Source organism: Colossoma macropomum, unplaced genomic scaffold (genome assembly GCF_904425465.1).
Source record: "Colossoma macropomum unplaced genomic scaffold, Colossoma_macropomum, whole genome shotgun sequence".
Taxonomy (NCBI): domain Eukaryota; kingdom Metazoa; phylum Chordata; class Actinopteri; order Characiformes; family Serrasalmidae; genus Colossoma; species Colossoma macropomum.
This window is the reverse complement of record NW_023494800.1, coordinates 14,086,625-14,108,230: the sequence shown is the minus strand read 5'-3', so window position 1 is coordinate 14,108,230 and position 21,606 is coordinate 14,086,625. Positions and strand designations below refer to the sequence as shown.

At 38.2% G+C, this 21,606-nt stretch overlaps 1 protein-coding gene across 1 annotated transcript in view; it reads left to right on the top strand.

Annotated features, from left to right (window-relative positions):
- c6 (complement component 6) overlaps positions 1 to 21,606 on the top strand; it is a 30,864-nt gene that overhangs the window by 4,196 nt on the left and 5,062 nt on the right. Inside the window, exons 5-17 of the mRNA XM_036588886.1 lie at positions 104 to 174; positions 295 to 376; positions 6,124 to 6,300; positions 7,951 to 8,107; positions 8,228 to 8,372; positions 16,591 to 16,738; positions 17,664 to 17,802; positions 17,950 to 18,144; positions 18,677 to 18,917; positions 19,017 to 19,139; positions 19,524 to 19,690; positions 21,090 to 21,315; positions 21,435 to 21,603. Coding sequence (XP_036444779.1) covers positions 104 to 174; positions 295 to 376; positions 6,124 to 6,300; positions 7,951 to 8,107; positions 8,228 to 8,372; positions 16,591 to 16,738; positions 17,664 to 17,802; positions 17,950 to 18,144; positions 18,677 to 18,917; positions 19,017 to 19,139; positions 19,524 to 19,690; positions 21,090 to 21,315; positions 21,435 to 21,603 — 2,040 coding nt within the window. The remainder of the gene's footprint in view (positions 1 to 103; positions 175 to 294; positions 377 to 6,123; positions 6,301 to 7,950; positions 8,108 to 8,227; positions 8,373 to 16,590; positions 16,739 to 17,663; positions 17,803 to 17,949; positions 18,145 to 18,676; positions 18,918 to 19,016; positions 19,140 to 19,523; positions 19,691 to 21,089; positions 21,316 to 21,434; positions 21,604 to 21,606) is intronic.

Sequence of the window (21,606 nt, the reverse complement as noted above, 5' to 3'; positions counted from 1 at the left end):
AAGGGGGTGTTATTAGCACTCAAGTAGATTTTGATGCTTCGTAAGAGTGGTGCTTCACAGTAATGACACTGTGTGTCATTTTTTTTTTTCCCGTGGCTTCTAGTGACATGCGAGAGATGCGAAATCTGCTAAGCAAACTCAGGGAGACCATGCCTTTGCCATTGAAGAATCAAGGTTTGTCATATGCACTGATATGTGTGTTTCCTTCACAGCTACATTGATGTACCTATTTATAATGGTAGTTTAACTTTATACAGTTTGTTCCAGTCATATGGCTCTTTTCTTTGTGTGCAGATGACAGCAGTCTGCTGAATCTGACTCCGTACCCGCTGGTGAGGCAGAGGAAGAGGCGTTTCTCTGGGCTTTGCTGCCTCGTGTCAGGCTGAACCAGCTACAATCTTTGCTTCTCTCCACTTGTCTCTCATTCACTGTAAATGTGGAACGGCAGTTGAGTAAATCTAACTCCGTCACGGCCATTTTTACAGACATCATTCATCGCTAGTGAGTACAAACACAACACCGCCCTAACTATCCATCTGCAGAGCCAGTGGAGAGACTGAAATGTTCTCCAAAGTTGTCTATGGCTTCTGTCAAATATACAAAAGGATTTTGGTTTCTTGATTGTCATTTTTTCTGTCATTTGCTGTGGTAACCATATGATTGTATGTAGAGAAAAAAAAGATTGAACAAGATATACATAATATATCCACAGTATATACAATATACACAAGATATACACAATTTCCTTTCTAATCTGTATTTGGCTGATGCTTTTTTACCAGACAGGGGGTTGAAAAGCGAGTGTGAGCACATACAGGATGGTGTTCAGTATAGATTCCATTATTCTCTTTAGTTTGGTCACTGTGCAATGCTTATTATTTAGTCTTCCATAAAAGGTAAAGAACGTTTGGAAAACTATATTATTCATTATAGGGCACAAGACTGCTCTGCACTAAAGCCATTACTTCTTCATTCTTTACATGAAGACAGTCAAAAATAGATTAATGTACATAATACAGTTCTATGTAATCAAAAGCTCATGTTTAGGATGATTAACTGTGTCTTGTTCTCTGGGTGTTTTGCTCATTCATTTTTTTCAGCTTTGTGTGATCCCTGTGTGTATTTTTATGCATTATTATTTTTTAAATGTTTGGTTCTATTTTATTTATTTATTCATTTGTTTCTGAAAGTTTGCAGCATGGGTATTGCTTCTGGTGTCCAGTATCTTAGGTATGCATAGAGTCAAAAACCCATAATGTAAAGGCCATTTTATAATGACAATAAACTTTTTTTAAATTAAGTGTTATCACCTTTTTTAAGTGTCAGCATAAGTGTAAATTCCCTGATTGCGTAATGTACTCTGAGTGCATGTCCAAACTTTAGCAGTAGTGCTTTCCAATCATAACATTCCTTGACAGATATAGTCATAAATTAAATGGTGGTCTGTTGCAGCGTTTCCCAACCCTGGTCCTGGACGACCCCGGCACAGTTTAGTGCTTGCCCTGCTTTACATGGCCCATATCCCACATTTTCTTGTATTTTATTAATGTTTATGTGTACCAAAACAGTCATAATTAATTTTGATATGACCATTTTTCATTTTTGTCTTCTTTATCCCTGATAGGCTGCCTTTCAAAAAGCAGTCCAGGTTGAAACACTCCTTATAATTTCAGCGTGAATGGGTGGGGCTAAACTGGGAGACTTCTTAGTTTTCCACGATATGGGCCAGTATTTTTCAATACAGTAGTTTTGTGATAAAGTTTTGGTCTAAATGTATTTTAAACAATTTATTTTAATCCATTCGTGGCGGCAGGATACAAGAAGGGTGTTGTAAGGCAAAGTAGTCCTCAAAGAAATCTTATTTTTTCAGATTGACCACTATTTTGCCATAATCAACATTACGAATAAAAACTTAGAAGAAACATGTAGATTCACTGGTGTTTTTTTAGTAAATGAAGTTGCTATAATTACATTGTAGACATCGGGACCCCTGGTTCCTATCGCCACCACTGTAAAGAAATCTCAGTCAGTAAGATTCTCTACAAGTGAACCTTTTCACATCAAACCAATCTGAATGACTTTATTTACATCTCAACCACTGAATTATGAAAAAAAGTTGAAAAATCAGTTGCATTCTCAGACTTGTTTTGAAACAAAACAAGATGCTCTGCATGATGCTAAATCTTTGTGCAAAACCAGCGCTGTCACCTAAAGGTAAGCCACAGCATTACATTCATTTCTACATAGTTTTTTCCCTCTCCGCGGTTAACCGGATAGAATATCACGTTACACAAATATCAAAATTTGAAGAATATTTAATGTAGCTTACTGTGTCTTTTTTTATTTTGAATCGAACTCCTCGGATCTCGGTTAACTCCCTTTAATATGTTTACGTTATTAGCATGAGATTTAAATGCAATATTACTAACAGTCACTATTCATATATTCAGGCACTGTTTAAAATTTATCTTCTTACTGGCACTGAAGTATGTCTTAAACACGTCTGCTTAGGCATGTGTTGCAGTTTGGATATTTTCATAATTTCAAACTTCAGTGCTTTAAAAAAATTAAACCAATTAAAAGCAATACATGCAATCTTTGAACAGATGTAAGAATGTGGAGAATGTTGACTCCTACCAGAGTAAAAATTTGCAGGGAACACTTTGTTATCAAGGGTCTGTACTCCCCCTTCATTACTCCTTTCCCAAACTGAGGGTCAAATGTCAGAGATCAGCCAGAAAAGAGACTTCAGGAGGTCTTCCAGCTGTTGGATTTACTGGAATCTGGGGGCCGTCCTGATGGAAGGGGGGAAGAGAGATACAAGGGAGTTGAATAAGAGGGAGACTGTGACTGAGCTGGTGTGAAATTAGTCTTTAACTCCAGCCTGCTTCTGGTTATTGTTTAAGTACAGAAACAATTCTCCCACAAAAAGTATATATAAGGCCATTTAGCAGAGGCTTCTGTATCGGGAGACATATTAAAAAGAACTACGGAAAAGTTTGCATCAACATTACTCATTTATTAATGTGGAAGAATAGAAAGCCTGTTTTACACAGTGGATATACAAATCTCTTCTCTGGGGTTGCTGAGCCCACGATTGAGAGGAGTTGTGTTGTGACCGGCACTGCATGGTGAGTAAATCATTATGTATGATCACTATTATGCAGTATATGATGCTGTCTTGGATTGTCTACACTCTTAGCAAAAAGGGTTCTTTGACTCTTAACAATAGTAGAACACTTTCTGGTGCTATACAGAACCATTTACAAGTGTTTTTTTTTCATAGAAAAGATACATTTGACCATGAAAAGAACCATTTAGCACTCACATGGTTCTTTTAAATGTTTATGGTTCTATATAGAACAGGGCTGAATTTTTAAAGTGATATTCGGCAGAAACAGCAGACATAGTGGGAGTGTAATGTATATTCATTTATAATAAATAGACACTACTCAACTTATAAAATCCTGACAGCAGTTAAGTCAGCACCTGTGACTAGACATTTGAGAAAATATTGGTCAACATTCATGTTTTGTTGATTTTGTGAAAATAAGTTTACTTCCTCTACAGAGAACACACTTCTACACATTGTCATGCTTATTTCCTGTTTATTTTCCTGAATTGAACATATTTGAAACAATAAAATATGAAATGTGGCTTGTGAACAAGTTATGAAACATTTTATATTTGATGTATATGTTATTATTTTACGTTTTATGTTTTCCAACATGTTAAATTCGGTGAATACATTGAAGTTGTGCACTAAAATTTGTGGTTTAATGCCATATTCAAGTTTGTTCCCTGTAGAAGATGTATTGATGTATTTTTACATAGAAAATCAACAAAACATGGAACTTGACAGTAGATATGTAGACTTTTGCATTTGACTGTATGTAAGCAGAACAATGGGAAAGAACCGAGTAGACCAAGGAAAACAATTGCAATTCTGAACGGGAAAATGACTAGAGCTGTGAAACAAGGCTAGACAGTTTTGCTGGACCACCACTGGATGCAAATGTCTATGATGCAGGATACATATGTATGCAAAAATAAATAAATAAATAAATAAAACTACTTAATGTTAGGTGGCATAACGTTTTAATCAACCAGCCTGCAGTGTCTCGTGGAACCCCAAATTTTATCATCTGCATTCTGTCAATAGACATTATTTCTCTCAGACTACTAGTACGGCTAATAACAATTACAAAAATAATCATAGTTATTATTACTACTACTACTACTAAAAGTAATAATACAGATACTACTACTACTACTACTACTACTAAAAATAATAATACAATTACTACTACTACTACTACTACTACTACTACTACTACTACTACTACTAATAATAATAGTAGTAGAAAGTTTAGTAATTATTTAAGTAAATCAAGTTACCTTTATTAAACATATATAAATCTTATTATGATAGCAGTGGTTTTCACGGTGCTGCTATATAGTTGCCCTTCTGTGCTGGTTAATGTGCGGAAGCAGATAATTCTGTGTTCTTCATGGTTTTGTTTGATTATTCATGTTATAATTCTGACATGATGTGTCTAATGCTATGTCATGACATTGACTTTTCTAAAAACCCCTAAAACATTATTACTGAAACCACCAACAGCTTACATAGCTTAGTAACTCTCATTTACAGAAGAGTTCAAGTGGATTATGATGCTGAAATTGTAAGATGTTACTTTTCCATCAGAAATACTAGATTATAGGGTCAAACGTTCCCATATAATTTATCAGTCTTATTTATGCTAAGTACTACTTTGCCAGTGTGTCTGGGTCAGAGATCCACCACAAAAAGAACTATATTTACTACTTGCAGATGTATTTTATCTCCTTATGATGTATAAATACAATGACTGACCTCTAACAGGGATCTTACATGTCATCTTTGGTGAATTCTGTCACGGCAGTGTGTTAACAGACGTTAACCGAATGCTGATCTCCAACTGACAGTTAATTTGATATTGACAAAAAATAAACAAACAAAAATGCAAACTTGTTATAAGCATGACAAAAAACAAGCAGCAAGAATATTAACTGTATGTATTAATTGGATGTAAATGTTAGATCTACAGACATTCTCTATATTGATTGGATGATGATAAAAAATTAAGATCTAAGCCTAATACACAGGAGATAGTGGAATGTTTTGGATCTACACAATCAGTCCTCCAGTTTATACCCCAATATAGAGCTCACATTTCACTTCCTGAAAAGGGGAATGAAGTCAGAATCCAGAGATATTTCACAAAGTTAGCGAAGAATCTCAAATGTAGACTGTGAGGAAACAGTCATGCATACTCAGGTTAATTTAACTCATGTGTTCTGTTGACACTGACTTCACTACCTTGTTGTTTGGGGTCCCAGAGACCCCAGTGTTGTGAGGGCAAAATAAAATCACATTGTGTGTAAAATGAACCATTTTTGCTCCAAATATACCAAATTTTAAATTTCAAATATTTAACTCAGTACACTGGAAATAAGTGTGTTTTTCACCCTCTTTCTAACAACAAATTGGGCTTTCAGGAAGGTGAAGAAATATGTAAATTACCATAACGATTTATTATGAACATATATTTAAATTTCTTTACAGATTAGAAAAAGTATATTGTGTGTGTATGTGTTTGTGTATCTATGAGTGTGTGTGTGTGTGTGTGTGAGAGAGAGTCAGCTGTACCCCTAACACCAGACAGAAACTAAATACATATGAAAATCTATTGCCTTTAATAATGTATTCTAGCTGAAACAGAAGTTGTGTATACATTTATCTAGAGGGTGTTTGGAACTCAATACCAATATTAAAAAATGGTAAATATATTTTGTGAGCTTTTAAAGAGGCTCTAGGGTCTCAGGGACCCCAAGCGGAACATAAGCATGAATTAGTTAAGTTAATCTATCCTAGTTCTTTTGCTCTCCTATTATGGAGAAACAACTTAGATGTCTTAGAGGAAGAAGGACTAAAATTCTAGGACAGAAATATTTGTCCTGTCATGTTAATCCTACTTACTTGAGAATAGAACAAAAAGAGCTACTGCGAGTGACACTGTAGAAAGACCTGAGTGGTTAGATGGTGGAATAAAAGTGAAAACACGCTTTTCTCTTCTTCAGAGTTTTTAGCCCCAGCGCAAACTGCCTGCCTATGGATCACGCTGGCTTCCTTCTCATCTTACTCTTCATCTTGGCCTCAGTAACAGCCACTTCAGGCTGCTTCTGTGATCACTACCCATGGAGCTCATGGTCCTACTGCACCAAAACCTGTGGGCAGGGGACGCAACAACGTACAAGGTGAGAGCATTATACTTGTACATAGTTGTCATGTTGATCACTTTGGCAGACTGCCATTGTATTTATTCTCGTTAAGTAAAATATTATGTGTGTACAGTAAAGGAGAGCAGTGAGGTTTGTAACATAGGGTAGTCTGTACCACCCCTAGTTTCACCAGTCAGAGATCAGTGAGTCAATACTCCCCCCTGAAAGATATCACAGCTTGCAAATGCTTTTTGTAGCTGGCCTGGAATCTTTCTAATCTCGTTTTAGTAATTTTCACCCACTATTTCTTCCAAAACACTTCTAAATTTGCAATACTCTTAGGTCTTTCATGTACGGCATAGATCTACCCACAGATTGATGTTCAAGGGTTCAAGCTTGCATTTCTTGAAGTAGTTCATCGTGAATTTTGAGGTGTGTTATGGATTATTGCCCTGTTGTAGAAAACTGCCTATTTTCAACTTCAGTTTCTTGACTGACTGACACATTTGCTTCCAGAATTTGAATTCTTCCATCTAATGTTCCTCCATCTCTGCCTCTGACTGGTACATAACACAACTCCATAGTATAATAGATCTACCCCATGCTTAACAGTTGGCAAGCTGTTCTTTTTCATCAAATGCTGTTTTTTTTTCTCCAAACATACCTTTGGTGACTGTGGCCAAAGAATTGCATTTTTACTTCATCAGTCCAGAACACTTATTTCCAAAATGCCTCTGGCTTATCTAGATGTTGTTTTGCATACTTCAGACGTTGACTTTTGTTAAGCGGTCACAAAGTAAGGCGTCCTTCTGATGACTTTTCCATGCAGATTATGTTTAGCAAGCAATGCTGCACAGTGGATTGGTGCATCACCACTCCTGTGTCAGCTAAACCCTCCGGTAGGTCTTTTGCTGTGTTATGGTGGTTTTGCTTTGTCTTTCTGAATTTGAACAGCTCTATCTAAGAGTTTTCTTGGTTTTTCAGATCTCTCCCTGACTTTCACAGTTCTCCTAAAGCGCCATTTCCTAATGGCATTTTGGGCAGTGGTAATTGCAAACTGGAGGCACCTTTATTTCTTTTCATAGCCTCCTCTACTTTATAGGCATCAGTTAGCTTCATTTTCAGATCCTCAGCCAGCTGCTTAGAGGAGCCTGTTGTTGAATGTTAGCACAAAGTTTGAAGAGTTCCATACGACTGTACATGCTAAAAAAGTCTAGCAATGTCATGACGGGCTGAATTGTAACACGGTGTAATGTGGGGAGACTGAATTAAGAACAATAGGCTCACCTTGACCTACATCCTCTGCAGCTTCCTTCTCTCTGAAACTAACACACAACATGTTGTGTTTAAAATATTTTGGTGTGCATTTATAATTTCAATATTAGTGTTTTTTTCTGTTTCTTTTCTGCTTTGAATTTAAGAAAAATCCTTTAAATTCTTTTACACTGCACCTGTTGTTACAACCTACCCCCCATACTTATTGTATTGGACACACATTTTCTTGTTTGATTAGTAAGCAGTAGAATTCTACATTTTTGTTATTTTTGTTATTAGAACAGACAAATATCTTATATAAAAGTCTAAAAGGTAAAGCACAAACAAGAGCCAAGTTTTAGAGGTTTAGACAAAAGGTGCTACTACCATCCCTGCTCTCCCCTCCATTCGTTTCTTTTGAATATTTTGCAGAAGTGTACGGTATGATGACCACTGGATCAAGAACAATTGTGCCCGTCTGTGTCAGACACATGAGAGCAGGGCATGTGCTGTAGAGGCGTGTCCCATACACTGCCAATTAACTGACTTTGGACCGTGGTCAGAGTGCTCACCTTGTGCCAAAAAAATGGTGAGTAATATTGACTGTCCATGCATTCTCTCCATCTCTCTCTCTGTTTCTCTCTCTCTCTCTCTCTCTCTCTCAAAATAAATTAATTATGTTAATTTTCTAATTTTACCTCTCCAACAGTTCAGGATCAGGTCTGTCCTCAGGCCGGCTCAGTTTGGTGGACAGGACTGTAGTGAATCTCTGATGGAGGAAAGACCCTGTCATACAGCTAAGAAATGCCAAATTGAGCCAGTCAACTGCAAGGAGAAGTTCACCTGTGACAGTGGTACCTTTTTCTGTCTTTGTGTACATTATGTATAGCAGTATGTATTCTAAATGTCATTGCTGTTTAACAAAACCCTGTACAAAGTGATAACTTTCTTAACGTCAATATATCTATTATTATGTATTTTGAGATTATTATAAGATTATTGAACTCATTTCCAGACATTTTTGTTCTCTTATTCTGTTGGCAGATTTAGTTGCTTGTTTTAAGCCTAATTTCTTAAGTAAGCCAATTTTCTGCATTGTGTCTTGAAATAAGCAAAATTATCTGTCCATAGAATAAACATTTCTTTATAGAAAATTACTTGAAACATGTATGAAATCTAGAAATAAGTTCAATAATCTTATAATGCTCACAACAATCTCATAATGAGAAATATTCCATAGGTAGTATAGGAAGGTATAGTGGCAAATGTTAACATTAAAGCATATAAGTAAAGTCAAGGGACAAATGCAACTGGTTAGCTAAGAGGCTAGCAGGTTGCTATGAACATTACAGGTAGTAGAAAACTGGTAAACTGATGAATAATGAATGATAAACTGAAAAAGTGTCTTGCTAGACCAAAACAAAATCATGAAACAAACATTTAATGCTTTTTTCCCAGGAAAAAACTGAACTGAACTTTTTTTCCATTCGATTTCGTCCTCCATTTTAAAACTTTCTGAAAGCCGAGCTGGAGACATGATGCTGTTTCCAGTCAGGGAGCATGGTGCACACACGATGCTCGCTGGGTTTTATGGTGCTTTGTTTGTCATAATAAGTCTTGCTCCAAGATGTTTTATACAACAGCATTTAAGGGCCACTGTAAAAAAAATGAAAAATAGTAACCTTCAAGAATAGTGTTTAAAGTGTTTAAAAATTATGTGATCCAATGATTTTGACATTTAAAACATTTTTCTACTCAGTGAGTAAAGTCATCTTTTTTATGCTATAAAATATCTGAATATTAAAGATAATATTAGATTGAAAATTATTAGATTTTTTTTACTCAAATTATTCAATCGTTGCAGCCCTACATCTGACTATTCCTGTAATCTCTCAAACCCAAAACACAACAGAACACATACACTCATATGCAAAGGTTTGTGTGCCCCTGACCAAGTGAGGTTTTGTTGCTTTCCTTTCGAACGAAAACTTCTGCACATAAAAACATTAAATAAATATTGGAAGAAAATAAATAAAAAGGAATAAGTGACCAGATTACATGTTACTGTTTTTTTAGGATTCTGTTTCTTCTGTTTATAGTTATTTGTTGTTTTATAGTGTAGTATTGTTGGCCTATTATAACTTTAACAAACATACATAGACAAATGGAAGTGTTTATTGATGTTGTTTATTGATGTTTTTGATGAAAAGCATACGTTCTTGCTCTTCACTCTCACCTTTTACAACACCAAAGTCTTTTCCAGAAGCTCATCTTCTCTCTGCTCTCCACTCTTGTGTCTTTTGAGCTCTTTGGCCTTCTTTTTCTGGATCTTCTTCCATTCTCGTCTTTCTTTCTTGCTCATGTTCTCACTCGGGATTCGGCTCACGTGTTTCTGCAGCTCCTGCTTCAGCCTGTGTTTCTGAATGACCACCAGAGGAACCACTGATAGGATCCTGTCACTCTCCTTAACCGCAGCTACCGGATCTCTTATCAGTTCCTGCTCGCACTCCAGCTCCTCCATCTTCTGCTTCATCATGGCCTTGTACTGGATGTTGACCTCCTCTGACATCTCCCAGATCTTCTCCTCCTTCTTCTTTTCTTCTTCCCACTTCTGTCTCATCTCCTCAATCTCTCCATGTTTCATCAGGAGCTCCTGTAGCTGCTCATTTGCCTCTAAGAGCTGCTGGATGCGCTTCTTCATCTGGGCTTCTAGATGTTCTTTGTCCAGCAACTCAGCAGCTTTTCTCATCTTCTCCATCCAGAGTTTTTTGATGGCTCTTTGGGCTCCTCCCTCCATCATTCTTTCTTCCTCAAAAATCTCTCTGTCCTTCAGCCTTTTAGCTCTCTTTCTGGATGCTTCTTCCATCTTTCTGGCTTGGTCCAACTGCCAGTCCTTTATCTTGAGGTCAGCACTGAGTTTCTCCATCTGCGACACCAGGCACGCCTCCTTGGCCACCAACTGTCCTTTGGTTGTGAACTTTGAGTTCACCTAGTGTAGCATTTGAGTGTACTGACTTGATTTCATTCGATTTATGGTTGTACTGATGACAAAAGAAAGCTATAATCTGAAAGGCTGACATGTCCCGCTGGGATATTATTTTCGTGTTCCAAACCGCATACTAGCACACTAAATAGTATACAAAAATAACGCATAAACCATTAGAAGTGCACTCATTAATGTAGTAGGCGAACTACAGAAGTGTGTGGTTTGTTCTACATTTGAGGCATCTCAGTCTAACTGCAGCAACATTTAAGGTGGAACAGATAATTCAAATGAGAAACTGGTGAGTAAGAAACTAACTTGCGCTAAATATATATGCATGAGTTTATTATTTATGAACTTTGGCAGCTTTGGTAGCCACTTCTATTAGTTTTTATAAAATATCACACACTGGAATGTTCTGAACTCTACAGAAATGCAAGTTATCTGGTCCACCAATCTAGCTAATCCTCACCAAATGCGTTTTGAAGCCTTCCGAAGTTTCCAGAAGCAGCTCTAAACGCTGTTGCTGCTCAGTTGAACGCATAGATATACATAGCTAGGATGCCGCGTTGGGTCCAGCCAGGCACGTCAATGGCGCCGCCATATTGAGGCGGTCAACATCACTGCTGGACTGCATTAAGTACCATTACAGAGCAGCAGTTTAAGAAAGATACTGTCCAAGCTTATATTATTTCAAGAATATTCCAATCCAAGTGGGATAGGGCTATATAACAGAGGGAACACAGGGATCCACACTCATGTTTCTGTGATGGGTATAGTTTGTATGATGTTTATGTGTAGGAGTGGCCGTGTGGTCAGTCAGGCACAGATTGTTTTTCCTCTGTTTTTATATTAAGGCTATTTCATTTAATGGTCTATTCATGGCATCTTAATGATGTAGTAGTTATTTAGTTACAATGATGGTTAATACTTTGTAGCTAGGTAAGTTATAACCATTCCTTAATCTGTGTAGATAATCATATAGATTAACGTTAGCACCTTCTTACACGAACCTCCTTGTTCGATTTTCCTGTTCTACCTTAAAGGGTGCTGCTTCAGGCACCAAAAAAGTGACTGCTGCACCATTTAAAGTGGAACAGGAAATCTCAAACAAGAAGCTGGCGAATAGCTTCGTCCTTCCTACTGTGTTTTGGGGGGTTTATTTTACTTTTATGTGTATTAACATTAGAAGTGAATGACACACAGATGGATTTGCTGATGTGTGTGAGATTATGAGCTCACGCAAAACTCGTTTTTTAACGTCGGGTGTGGACCGAATACTTTTGTGCTGGTGTGGACGGCTAATTAGTACAATCGTTATTCAGGAAATAAAAGCTACTGAGAGCCGCCCGTGCAACCCTAGATTAATGTATGTCTGAGGATTATAACAAAACAAATTTGGTGAAAATCGGTTGAGTAATAAGGACGTTGTGGTCGATTGAATCCTGAGGACTCATGACCGTTCCAACATGGTGGACGTGCAGGCGTATCGCCTCAGATAGAGAACAACAGACAACGTGGCATCTAGGTATGTATACCTACAGTTGAACATTGGTCGCTCACCTGGCCCGCCTCAATACAGGTGGACTCGGGGGCCTCAATATGGGTACAGATTGTCAGTTAACATAGTTTTCATGCTGTTACAGTGGGCGGCAAGCCAAGTTTCTTCACAAGCTTCACTTTCTAGTTACTATTATTGGTGCTGTTGTTTTCTATTTTTAACATATACATTTAGATTTTTGAAGTGATTTTTGAAATGATCAAAATTTTAAAAAGCTAATAATAATAATAACAATGATCAAATTTATAAGGCAGAATGTTTAAGTCATTATGTTGATTCGAAGTTTCAGAGATGATTTAGTTGTATTTTGCTAAGCTTTTTCACATCCATTTAACATTAAAGTTTTTTTCAATGTTTTTTCAACGTTGAAACAACAACTGACATTATTTCAACCACATATCAATTATCGTATCGTAACATAATATGACAATATGATATCGTAACATATCATATCAATATTTTCTTTCCATTCATATGTGAGTTTTAGGATCTACAGAATTCTTTGTGTAAAATAAACAGAGCACACAGGCACCTCTGATGTGTTTATGTAGAGTTTCTTTCATTGGTTATGCGGTGGAGTGTTTGGTACAGCATGCGTCTGCTGTCAGGGTTGCCAGGTGCGCTGTTTTCTTCGCCAAACTGATGTAGTTTTAAATTGCTGTAATGGTGGAAGATTATAACATTTCAGCTTCTGGTGGGCGGCTTTTAAGTGAACTTTGGGCTGGAGATTTTTGCTTCAGCTCACTGAGGAAAAGTGTGGCACTTTCATCTTTGTCATAATTGCCAAGACTGAAATTCGAGGATGTGTCCAGAATTGTAGGAGAACACCAAACACAAAGCATTGTGGGAGTCCAACCTGATGTAGGATATAAATTCTTCTTGGAAGAACTCCTTCACAGCTATCACAGTATGATAATGTCAGCACAATGATCAAATTATGGATGTGTGAAAATAACCATCACCAAAAAAGCTGAATTAGCCATCTTAGCTGAAGATGTTGAAACAGCTTAATAGCAAAAAAAGTGGGCGAATAAACATGCACACATTCCACCAGGGGGTTATGCAGTGTAGTCATGGTCTGTAGCGCTACTGTAGACATTTTGAGGGGGGACATGAAAAGTGTTCCACTGAAAGCAGTAGCGAACAGCACCAACTTTAAAGCGCGAATGGCCTCCAGTCGGCAGCGGCGAATGCTGACACGTTTCACACGTTATTTCCCCTCCATATGACAAGGTTTATTCCTTCCTGTTTTCTAATGGGAATTGGCTTAATGGTTACTTTTAGAGGCCACTAGTTGCCTATATGACAGTGGTTCTCAACCTTTTCCACCACAAAGCCCACCTGTTTATAACAATTAAGCATTGGTTGGAAGCGGACCGAGACCCACGTGTTTTGCCAGACCAGTTCAGCTGTTTGATGCAGACCAGAATGCGAGTGGAACGTTACATTTCTACACTGTAGAATTGTAAAAATTTCTAAACATTCCATTCGTTTCCCATTTCATACAATCCATAGATGCAAATTAAGCTGCAAAAACAGCCTGTTTCGAATTCACTATTTTTGTGTCACAAAAACCATCACATTCACAAAGATCCACCTGTTCAACCTACAGCAGTTTAGCTCCACTCATTCATGCTGAAGTTCTAAGGAGTGTTTCAACCCAGACTGCTTTTTGAACAGGGCACAATATAGGGCAGCCAATCAAAACAGAGGTCATTTACATACATCAGTCATAAAGCATCATTATGTTACAATGTTGCCTTAAAACTAACAAAGTCCTTTTCATGGTACCCTGACGTATAATAGCGACAATGGTGTCTCTGTCATTGCCACTCCAGGCCCAGAACACCTCCTTTAGCGCTATGTAACTTTGTAGGGGTGGGCACGAGACCCCTCTGAGAACTGTGTAACGCTTTACAGCACCACATCATGCAGCAGCAACTATGGTTCTTCAGCTAACTATAAGAAGCAGCCTGGTATTCCCAGCATGGACATCATGGCAAGGCTGTGAAGAGACCAAACAAAATGTCTGAGGAAGTGAGGAAGAGAAAAAGAGAAAGTGACTGAGCAAGAGACTGGACAAAATCCGACAGCAGTGTACATTCCTGCCAGTGTTTTTTTTGTTTGGTTTTGTTTTTTTTTGTTTTTTTAAATACATTGAAACGTAGACTGTAACCTTATTTGTGTCATCATTGTCTCACAGAGTTTTGTAGTTTTTCCGGATGTCAAAATCACCAAATCTTGGTCCCCTTTTAGGCTAGCATGCAAAGAAATATTCCTCTCACATCACAAAGTTTGGTCAGTCTTTGTCAATCTCACATTAAACAAACTTTGAAAGTTTGCAACCTCCTTGAACAAAAACCTGTAATATTACTCTACCCTGTAAGTTGACATGCTTCTTTCTCTTCTGATCGTATCGTGCCCAATTACGACTCCTCGGCAGGATCCAACTCCCCTTTGCACGCATGGATTTTGAAAATGTGCAAAACTAAATGGAAATGCCCGAAATTCGAAAAAACACCCAAATATCACAAAAAGAAATTTTACGTCGAAGCCGAAAAGAGTAACACAAAAGCCAAAATGTGAAAAAGGGTGATGGAAAAGATTTTTATGAATAAACGATGACATAGCAAGCTGTAAGTGAGAAACAATTGGCCCTACAGATGGTGCAGTTCCTGGGGCGTGGGCTGGAGGTTAAGGAACCAGCCTTGTGACCAGAAGGTCACCGGTTCAATCCCCTCAGCCGACAGCACGTGACTGAAGTGCCCTTGAGCAAGGCACCTAACCCCCAACTACTCCCTGGGTGCCATGGATAGGGCTGCCCACCACTCTGGGAAAGCGTGCTCACTGCCCCCTAGTGTGTGTGTTCACGTATGTGCATGTATGTGGGTGTTTCACTGCATATATGGCTAATCCCTCTGTGCGCAAACACAGTTGGCTAATGGTTCTGAATTCTATTCTATCATGGAGCATAGCTTTTCAAAGGTTGCCTTCGACATTCTGAAATGCTGAATCCATAGCTCTTTTAAAACCGGCTCTGCATAATGTACTTCCAGAATTGTCTGGTGCGTTTATGTTCCCAAATGCAAGGTGGACTTTGTCGTGGTGGCACGCACATTTCAGTCTTTATTAGGTGGGCCATTGCTTATCCTGACCAGTGTCTCTGAGATGCTAACAATCATAAAAAAATGGCAAATGGTTGTGGAGATAATTCTACTTAAAGAAAAAACTGAGTTAAATTCCTCCATCTCTCATGCTTGTTTTGATGTAGCCCCTAATCATGGTAGCCTACGTCAGGTTTCTTTGCATAACTGTCATCGGTCGAAACATTATTTAATTTGCATTTTTTCCTGCCAAAATTTTGTAAATAACATTTGTGAAATGTTCGAATGGAAACCCGGCTAATGATTCAGCATTCAGAAAAGATAAAGATATTCGCTAATGTACCACTGATACTCCGCTTTCCTCCCACAGTCCAAAGACATGCAGTCAGGCCAACTGGACATGCTAAATTGCCCCTAGGTGTGATTGTGAGTGTGAATGTATATGTCTGTGTGTCTGCCCTGTGATGGACTAGCGACCTGTCCAGGGTGTATCCTGCCTTCCGCCCAAAGACCATTGGTATAGGCTCCAGACACCCCCCCCCACCTGTGACCCAGAAGGATACGCAGCTTAGAAAATGTGTGTGTGTGTGCTAATGTACCACTGATGTAGAGGGTAATACATCCAGATGTGGCATAACGTAAACTGTATGGCTTCCTTTTGCATTAGCCAGCTGGCAGTAAAAAAAAAAAATCAAACAGCTGGTCCTCAAGTATCCACCCCAAAGTGCTTGTACTTTTTCAGACCTAGGCATTCATTAGACCTACATGTGCAGGAATAAAACACTACTGTAAGCAGGCTTAAACTGAGCATAATATTAAGCTTTAGGCTAATACAAACTGTAGTTTTTGAACGTATCCCACCTGAAAAAAACCCATTGACACCATTAAGCGTTTCTTTTTGTTTCTGATGGTTTTGTAATGTGTTTTGGCTTATGGTTCAACCAGTTAGCAGTGATTGATTTGTATATTGGCAACAATATCCCTTCCCGAATGGTAATATGCATGGTGACACATACAACCAGCACAGTTGCTGTTTACATCAGAGACATTATAAATGAGGAGACCAGCCAGTGATTGAAATACGAATGGGAGCGCCTGTAACGTTTAACTTTCCTATAAGGACTTTGTTTACATGACACAATCGCGCTGTCCTATTGTGCATGCGTTCCATTGGTCTGAAACCGCTGGAGTGAAACTGCAGTCAGACCCTTCTACAAAAGTCTTATTTGCTGAGTTCAACATATTGGAAACAAATTAAACATAAAATGTGCCATGTAATTTTTTTATGTTTTTTTTTTCACAATATGTCCTGTGTAGAGGATGTGTTAACTTACGTTCTGTTAGAAAATTAACAAAACGTCATTTGAACAAAAAGAACGACTGTGTTTTACATGAGCAATAGTCCATCTTCTTCTTGTCTACAGGTAGATGTATAAAAGCTGTTCTTGAGTGCAACGGTCAAAATGACTGCTTGGACAACTCTGACGAGAAGAACTGTGGTGCTATCAAGCGTGTATGCGCGACAGACAGACAGTTTGCTGGCCTCCCTGGTGCTGATCTGATCGGTAACGGGTAAGAATCACAGTTAATATCATGTTACAAAGTAATACTGTGATCAGGTAGGAACAGTATAAAGAGCTGAAACCAGCTATGCTGATGACACACAGTCATACATTTTCATTCCTGCTGAAAATCAAGTCTTACCAGTTGTGTGTGAGATATTTCTCAGTGGATTCCACAAACAGTTCTACAACTAAATCAATAAAAAACTGAAACTGGTACTAAAATTTTGGGGAAGCTGCTTTGTGAGAAACTAGGCAAACCAGGCAGGTGTAATCTTAGACTCTGAGCTCTGTTTCATTCTGCATGTAAATGCAGTCACTAAGGGATCTTTATTGTTTGAGAAATATTGCTGAAGTTTGGCCTTTTCTATCTCAGAGTGACGCAAATAAACTGGCATATGCATCTGTTACAAGCAGAGTTGATCACTGTAACTTACTGAGCTTCCCAAGAAAACAGTCCATCCTCTACAACACGTACAAAATACAGCAGCACAGATACTAATATAAACAAAACAGAGCTCGTATCTTCCTCCCTCGAATCTTCCCTTGAAAAAAATTCACTGGTTGCTTGTTTCTTATAGGACAGATTTCAAAGCTCTTTAACTTAACTTTTAAGTAAAATTAAACTTTTCTTATACTTATCTGTTTAATTTGGTCTGTGTGATTGCTTCATATGATTTGAAATTCATATTTTTTTATCTTTCATTTAAAATTTTCCCGTTATATTACTTTTGCCGACCAGTAAGTATAATAGAAGGAAATCAAATTCAATTTTAATTTCTTCTGTTAAACTTTCACTATCTGTGAAGAACTTTGAGCTGCAAACTATATGAAACATACTCTAAAAAGTAAAGTTATTATTATTGTTGTTCTTGTTATTGTTGTTGTTAACTTATGAACTTATATGAAATCTGATGAAGTCTTTTCTACTGCAGATTTGATGCTGTTGCAGAGCAGATGAGGGGAGCTGTTCTAGATAACACGTACATGGGGGAGGAATGCACTCTAAACCGCAGCAGAGCAAACAGGAAGGTCTACCGGATTCCAGCCAACATTGAGAACTATGAGATCAAAGTGAGGGTTTTATCCAAAATCAGTAACTGCTCTCACACAGCTACATCACAGCAGCAGAGACAGAGATGATTTGACTTTGACTCAAAGTGAAAATCCTTTTTTTAGAATAAATGTAATCATGACTAAAATTTGATTCTGACCCGGCAGGTGGAGCACATCGAGGATATTAAAGAAAACCCACCAGTGAAAAGTGAACAGATCTCTTTGAGCAGTGAAAGCTCAAAATATGAATCGCCTCAGCTTTCTGACTTTTATCGCAGAATCCCCATCTTTTTCCGTCTTGTAAGGCGCGCTCAGTCGTCCAGATCCTTTAAAGAGGAGATGAAAGCATTTCAACAAAAGGCAAGAAAGTGTGTTTCTAACAGTTGTGGGTATCTCACAATATAGAGCACTGTGCAAAAATCTTCAGAGACAATGATATGTAAAGCCATTAAGTGAACACCTGTTAGAATAAATACAAACAAACAAGTAAACAATACATTGTGATTTAATGTGTGTGAATGTCTTAGCCCATTTCTAAGGCTGTCCTTGCGGAAGCTCAGTATTTATAGTTACCATCTAGTATCTGCTTCAGCTAGTCAATCCTTCACATTAAATTGTCCTGGAGATGGAATTAACAGTTCCATGTGATAGCTGGAGTGCAGAGAGAAGTCAGGAACCAAACCTGTTTTTTTTCTAACTGTATTCTTTCGACCCATTTTGTTTAGAAACCAGTAAGTTCTCATTATGTTGTGTGTATGTGTGCTTATTATGTACGTATGATTATTTGTTTTTATTTGAAAGTTATATTGTGTTTTTACTGGCAAAGACAAGCCTACTGCAAAACCAAATAGTTCTACAGGTCTTTTTTCCTTTTTCCTATCCCATCCTGCAGGACTCTAGGAATTTCAGGACACATCAGGTTATAGCCACAGCATCTTTCAGGACAAAATCATCTGACCTGTATTTATCAGCTCAGTTTCTGAAGTTCCTCAACAGTCTTCCTCTGGAATACAACTATGCCCTCTATAGGCAGATCTTTCAGCTGTTCGGGACACACTATTTTGTCTCGGGTACGCTGGGAGGACAGTATGACCTGCTTTTCCAATATAGCCATGAGGAGCTGAAATCTAAGGGTACGTAAAAGATTTGCATGACTGAGATCTTGAGCGTAGTTTAGCTGTTATACTGGTCAGTGGCATTAATACTGCGCTTACTGTGAATATCATTTTCAGGTATGACAGAGGAGCAGGTTCAACATTGCGTCAGACAAGAATTTTCCTTCTTCATCATCATTTTTGCCACGTCGTCACATAGCAGAGGATGTGGTACCAACAAGGTGACCACTACATATGATGGTAATTAGGTCATCTAATTATAGTCAGATGATTAATGACAAAGCCTCTGTGAACATGTTCTATACCTCATCTTTTAATAATGGGACAACATTAATAATGTAACCTTTGCAGTATATCTTCTCACATCTTCTTATCATTATGCAGGAGCTACACGTTTTCTATACACTATTTGAAAATGCCAGATGCCTTTTACCTTTTCAGAACATTTCATGAGGAATAAACTAATAGAAATGATTTAAAATGACTAATTTCATTAAGAAGTTTTATTAAGAACATTTGTTATCCTTCTAGTATAAAATCACTACTTTGGAGATGTGAGATTTTCTTATGACAGTGATGTTATGCATTAGCATGCTTATTGTCTTTTCTCTGGATCTTCTCCAGGATCCTTCCTCCAGACCTCAGAGAAGTCCCTCTCTATAGTAAAGGGAGGAAGATCGGAGTACGCTGGAGCTCTGGCCTGGGAACGGAGTGGCGCCCCACCAGACAACACTGCGTACCAAGACTGGATAAAATCTACTATAGACAATCCCACAATCATAGATTATGAGGTCAGAAGTGTTCAGATCTGTCCGATTAGCCTTTGCAGACCAATCTTGTAATGCTCAGTGATGAAAATGGACCTGGTCACACAAGTTTCTTATGTTTACATGTGGCTGAACGCTGAATTTATAAGGAATGTTTCAGAATGAGGAACAATGCCTGGCAGTCAGTCAGAACAGAGCTCATTTACTTATATCAGTCTTAAAGGCATAGTAATAAAAACAGTCTGTTTAATTTTAAGGAACAAAGAAAGGTTGGAAAAGTATCATGTAAAATTAATTATAAATTTTTGGTACATAAAACCACAAAAACATCATAAGAGGATCCCAGGGGAGAAAATATAATGCAAGAAAAATGTGGACTGTGGGCCCTTTAAATGCTCAAGTATTTAGGCATCATTTCAAACAAACCTGGTCCTGGGCTACCACACATTTTTGTATTTGCTCTCAGCACGCCCACTTCAAGTCATGAAGGGGCTTGTCAATGAGTTGATTGATAGGATCAGGTGTGTTGGGAGCAAGGGAAACTCTGAAATATGCAGGGCTACTCCGGGACCAGGGTTGGGAAACACTGACCTAGGTATTAGTTTCCAATATATAAATATTGTTACCAAAGCACCAATTTTACACATTTCAGTAAAATCAGAGGTTTCATATATAAATGGTCAGTGCATGGGCCAGTGTTTATAAGTTCATTTTTGATATTACCAAATCTGCTTCAGCATGTTAAAATATGCTAATTAGAAGATAACTAATTAGCTAGATTTTGGTGAACAGATGTGTCTTTTTTGGATTCCATCATTTCTACATACATTACAGTATACAGTTTTAATTCCCCAATAGCTAATAGCTAACAGGTAAAACGGCAAAGGTAATAGCATAGACGGAACCTTAGATGGCCATTTACTCCATATATAGTGCACTACATTGTAAAATATGGCCTTTATACTCAGATGTGGCACCTATGACTGAATCTCAAATATATGTCTTGGGCATTTAATTATTTCCTGATCTACGCAGTGCACTACATAGGGCGTATGGAGCCATTTGAGATTCAGCCCTGATGTAACACTTTTTTAACTACTGTACGAGTTAGGTGGGGGTTGTACAGTGGTAGGGGAATATTGAGGCATTTACAGTTGCGTAATTATGTATATTCATTTATCTCAGTATCTTTATGAAAATAAAAGTGTATAAATGCACTTGTTGGTTTCAAGGGTGTAGAAGTGATATAATAAAATTTAACAACTTATTATTCAACATAGATTAACTCCACCCCTATGTTTAAATATTTAAATTATACCTTCAGAGGTACTTTAAAGAATGTCGAATTCTTCAAAGTATCCTAAAAATTGTAAACATGATTTCTATCACTTGCTAAAGGTTATTGCTCCATTGTGTCACACAGCTGGCTCCTCTGGTGAATTTAGTGCGGGGTTTCCCCTGTGCTGTGACTAAGAGACGGCACATGGAGAGGGCTCTGGCCGAGTATCTGGCGACCTTTGACTCCTGTAAGTGTGCCCCTTGTCCAAACAATGGCCGGCCTGTCCTGGCAGGGACAGAGTGTTTGTGTATCTGCCAGACCGGGACCTACGGGACCAACTGTGAGAAACGAGCCAAGGACTATACTTCAGGTTCCTTTATGTGCTCATTCTTATTATTCTATTATTCTCATTCTATTATTTTACTATGTCACAGAAATATCCATGTCCTCATAATACACTGATGTGTGCGGTTTCCTGTCTTCCTTCAGAGGCAGTTGATGGATACTGGAACTGCTGGAGCTCTTGGAGTGCTTGTGACTCCTCCTTGAAGAGGCGTCGTACACGTGCCTGCAACAACCCTGCTCCTCAGAGAGGAGGCAAGCCGTGCCAGGGCCCCGAGCGCCAAGAGGAAGAGTGCCCCATCTCTGTTTTCCAAGAGTA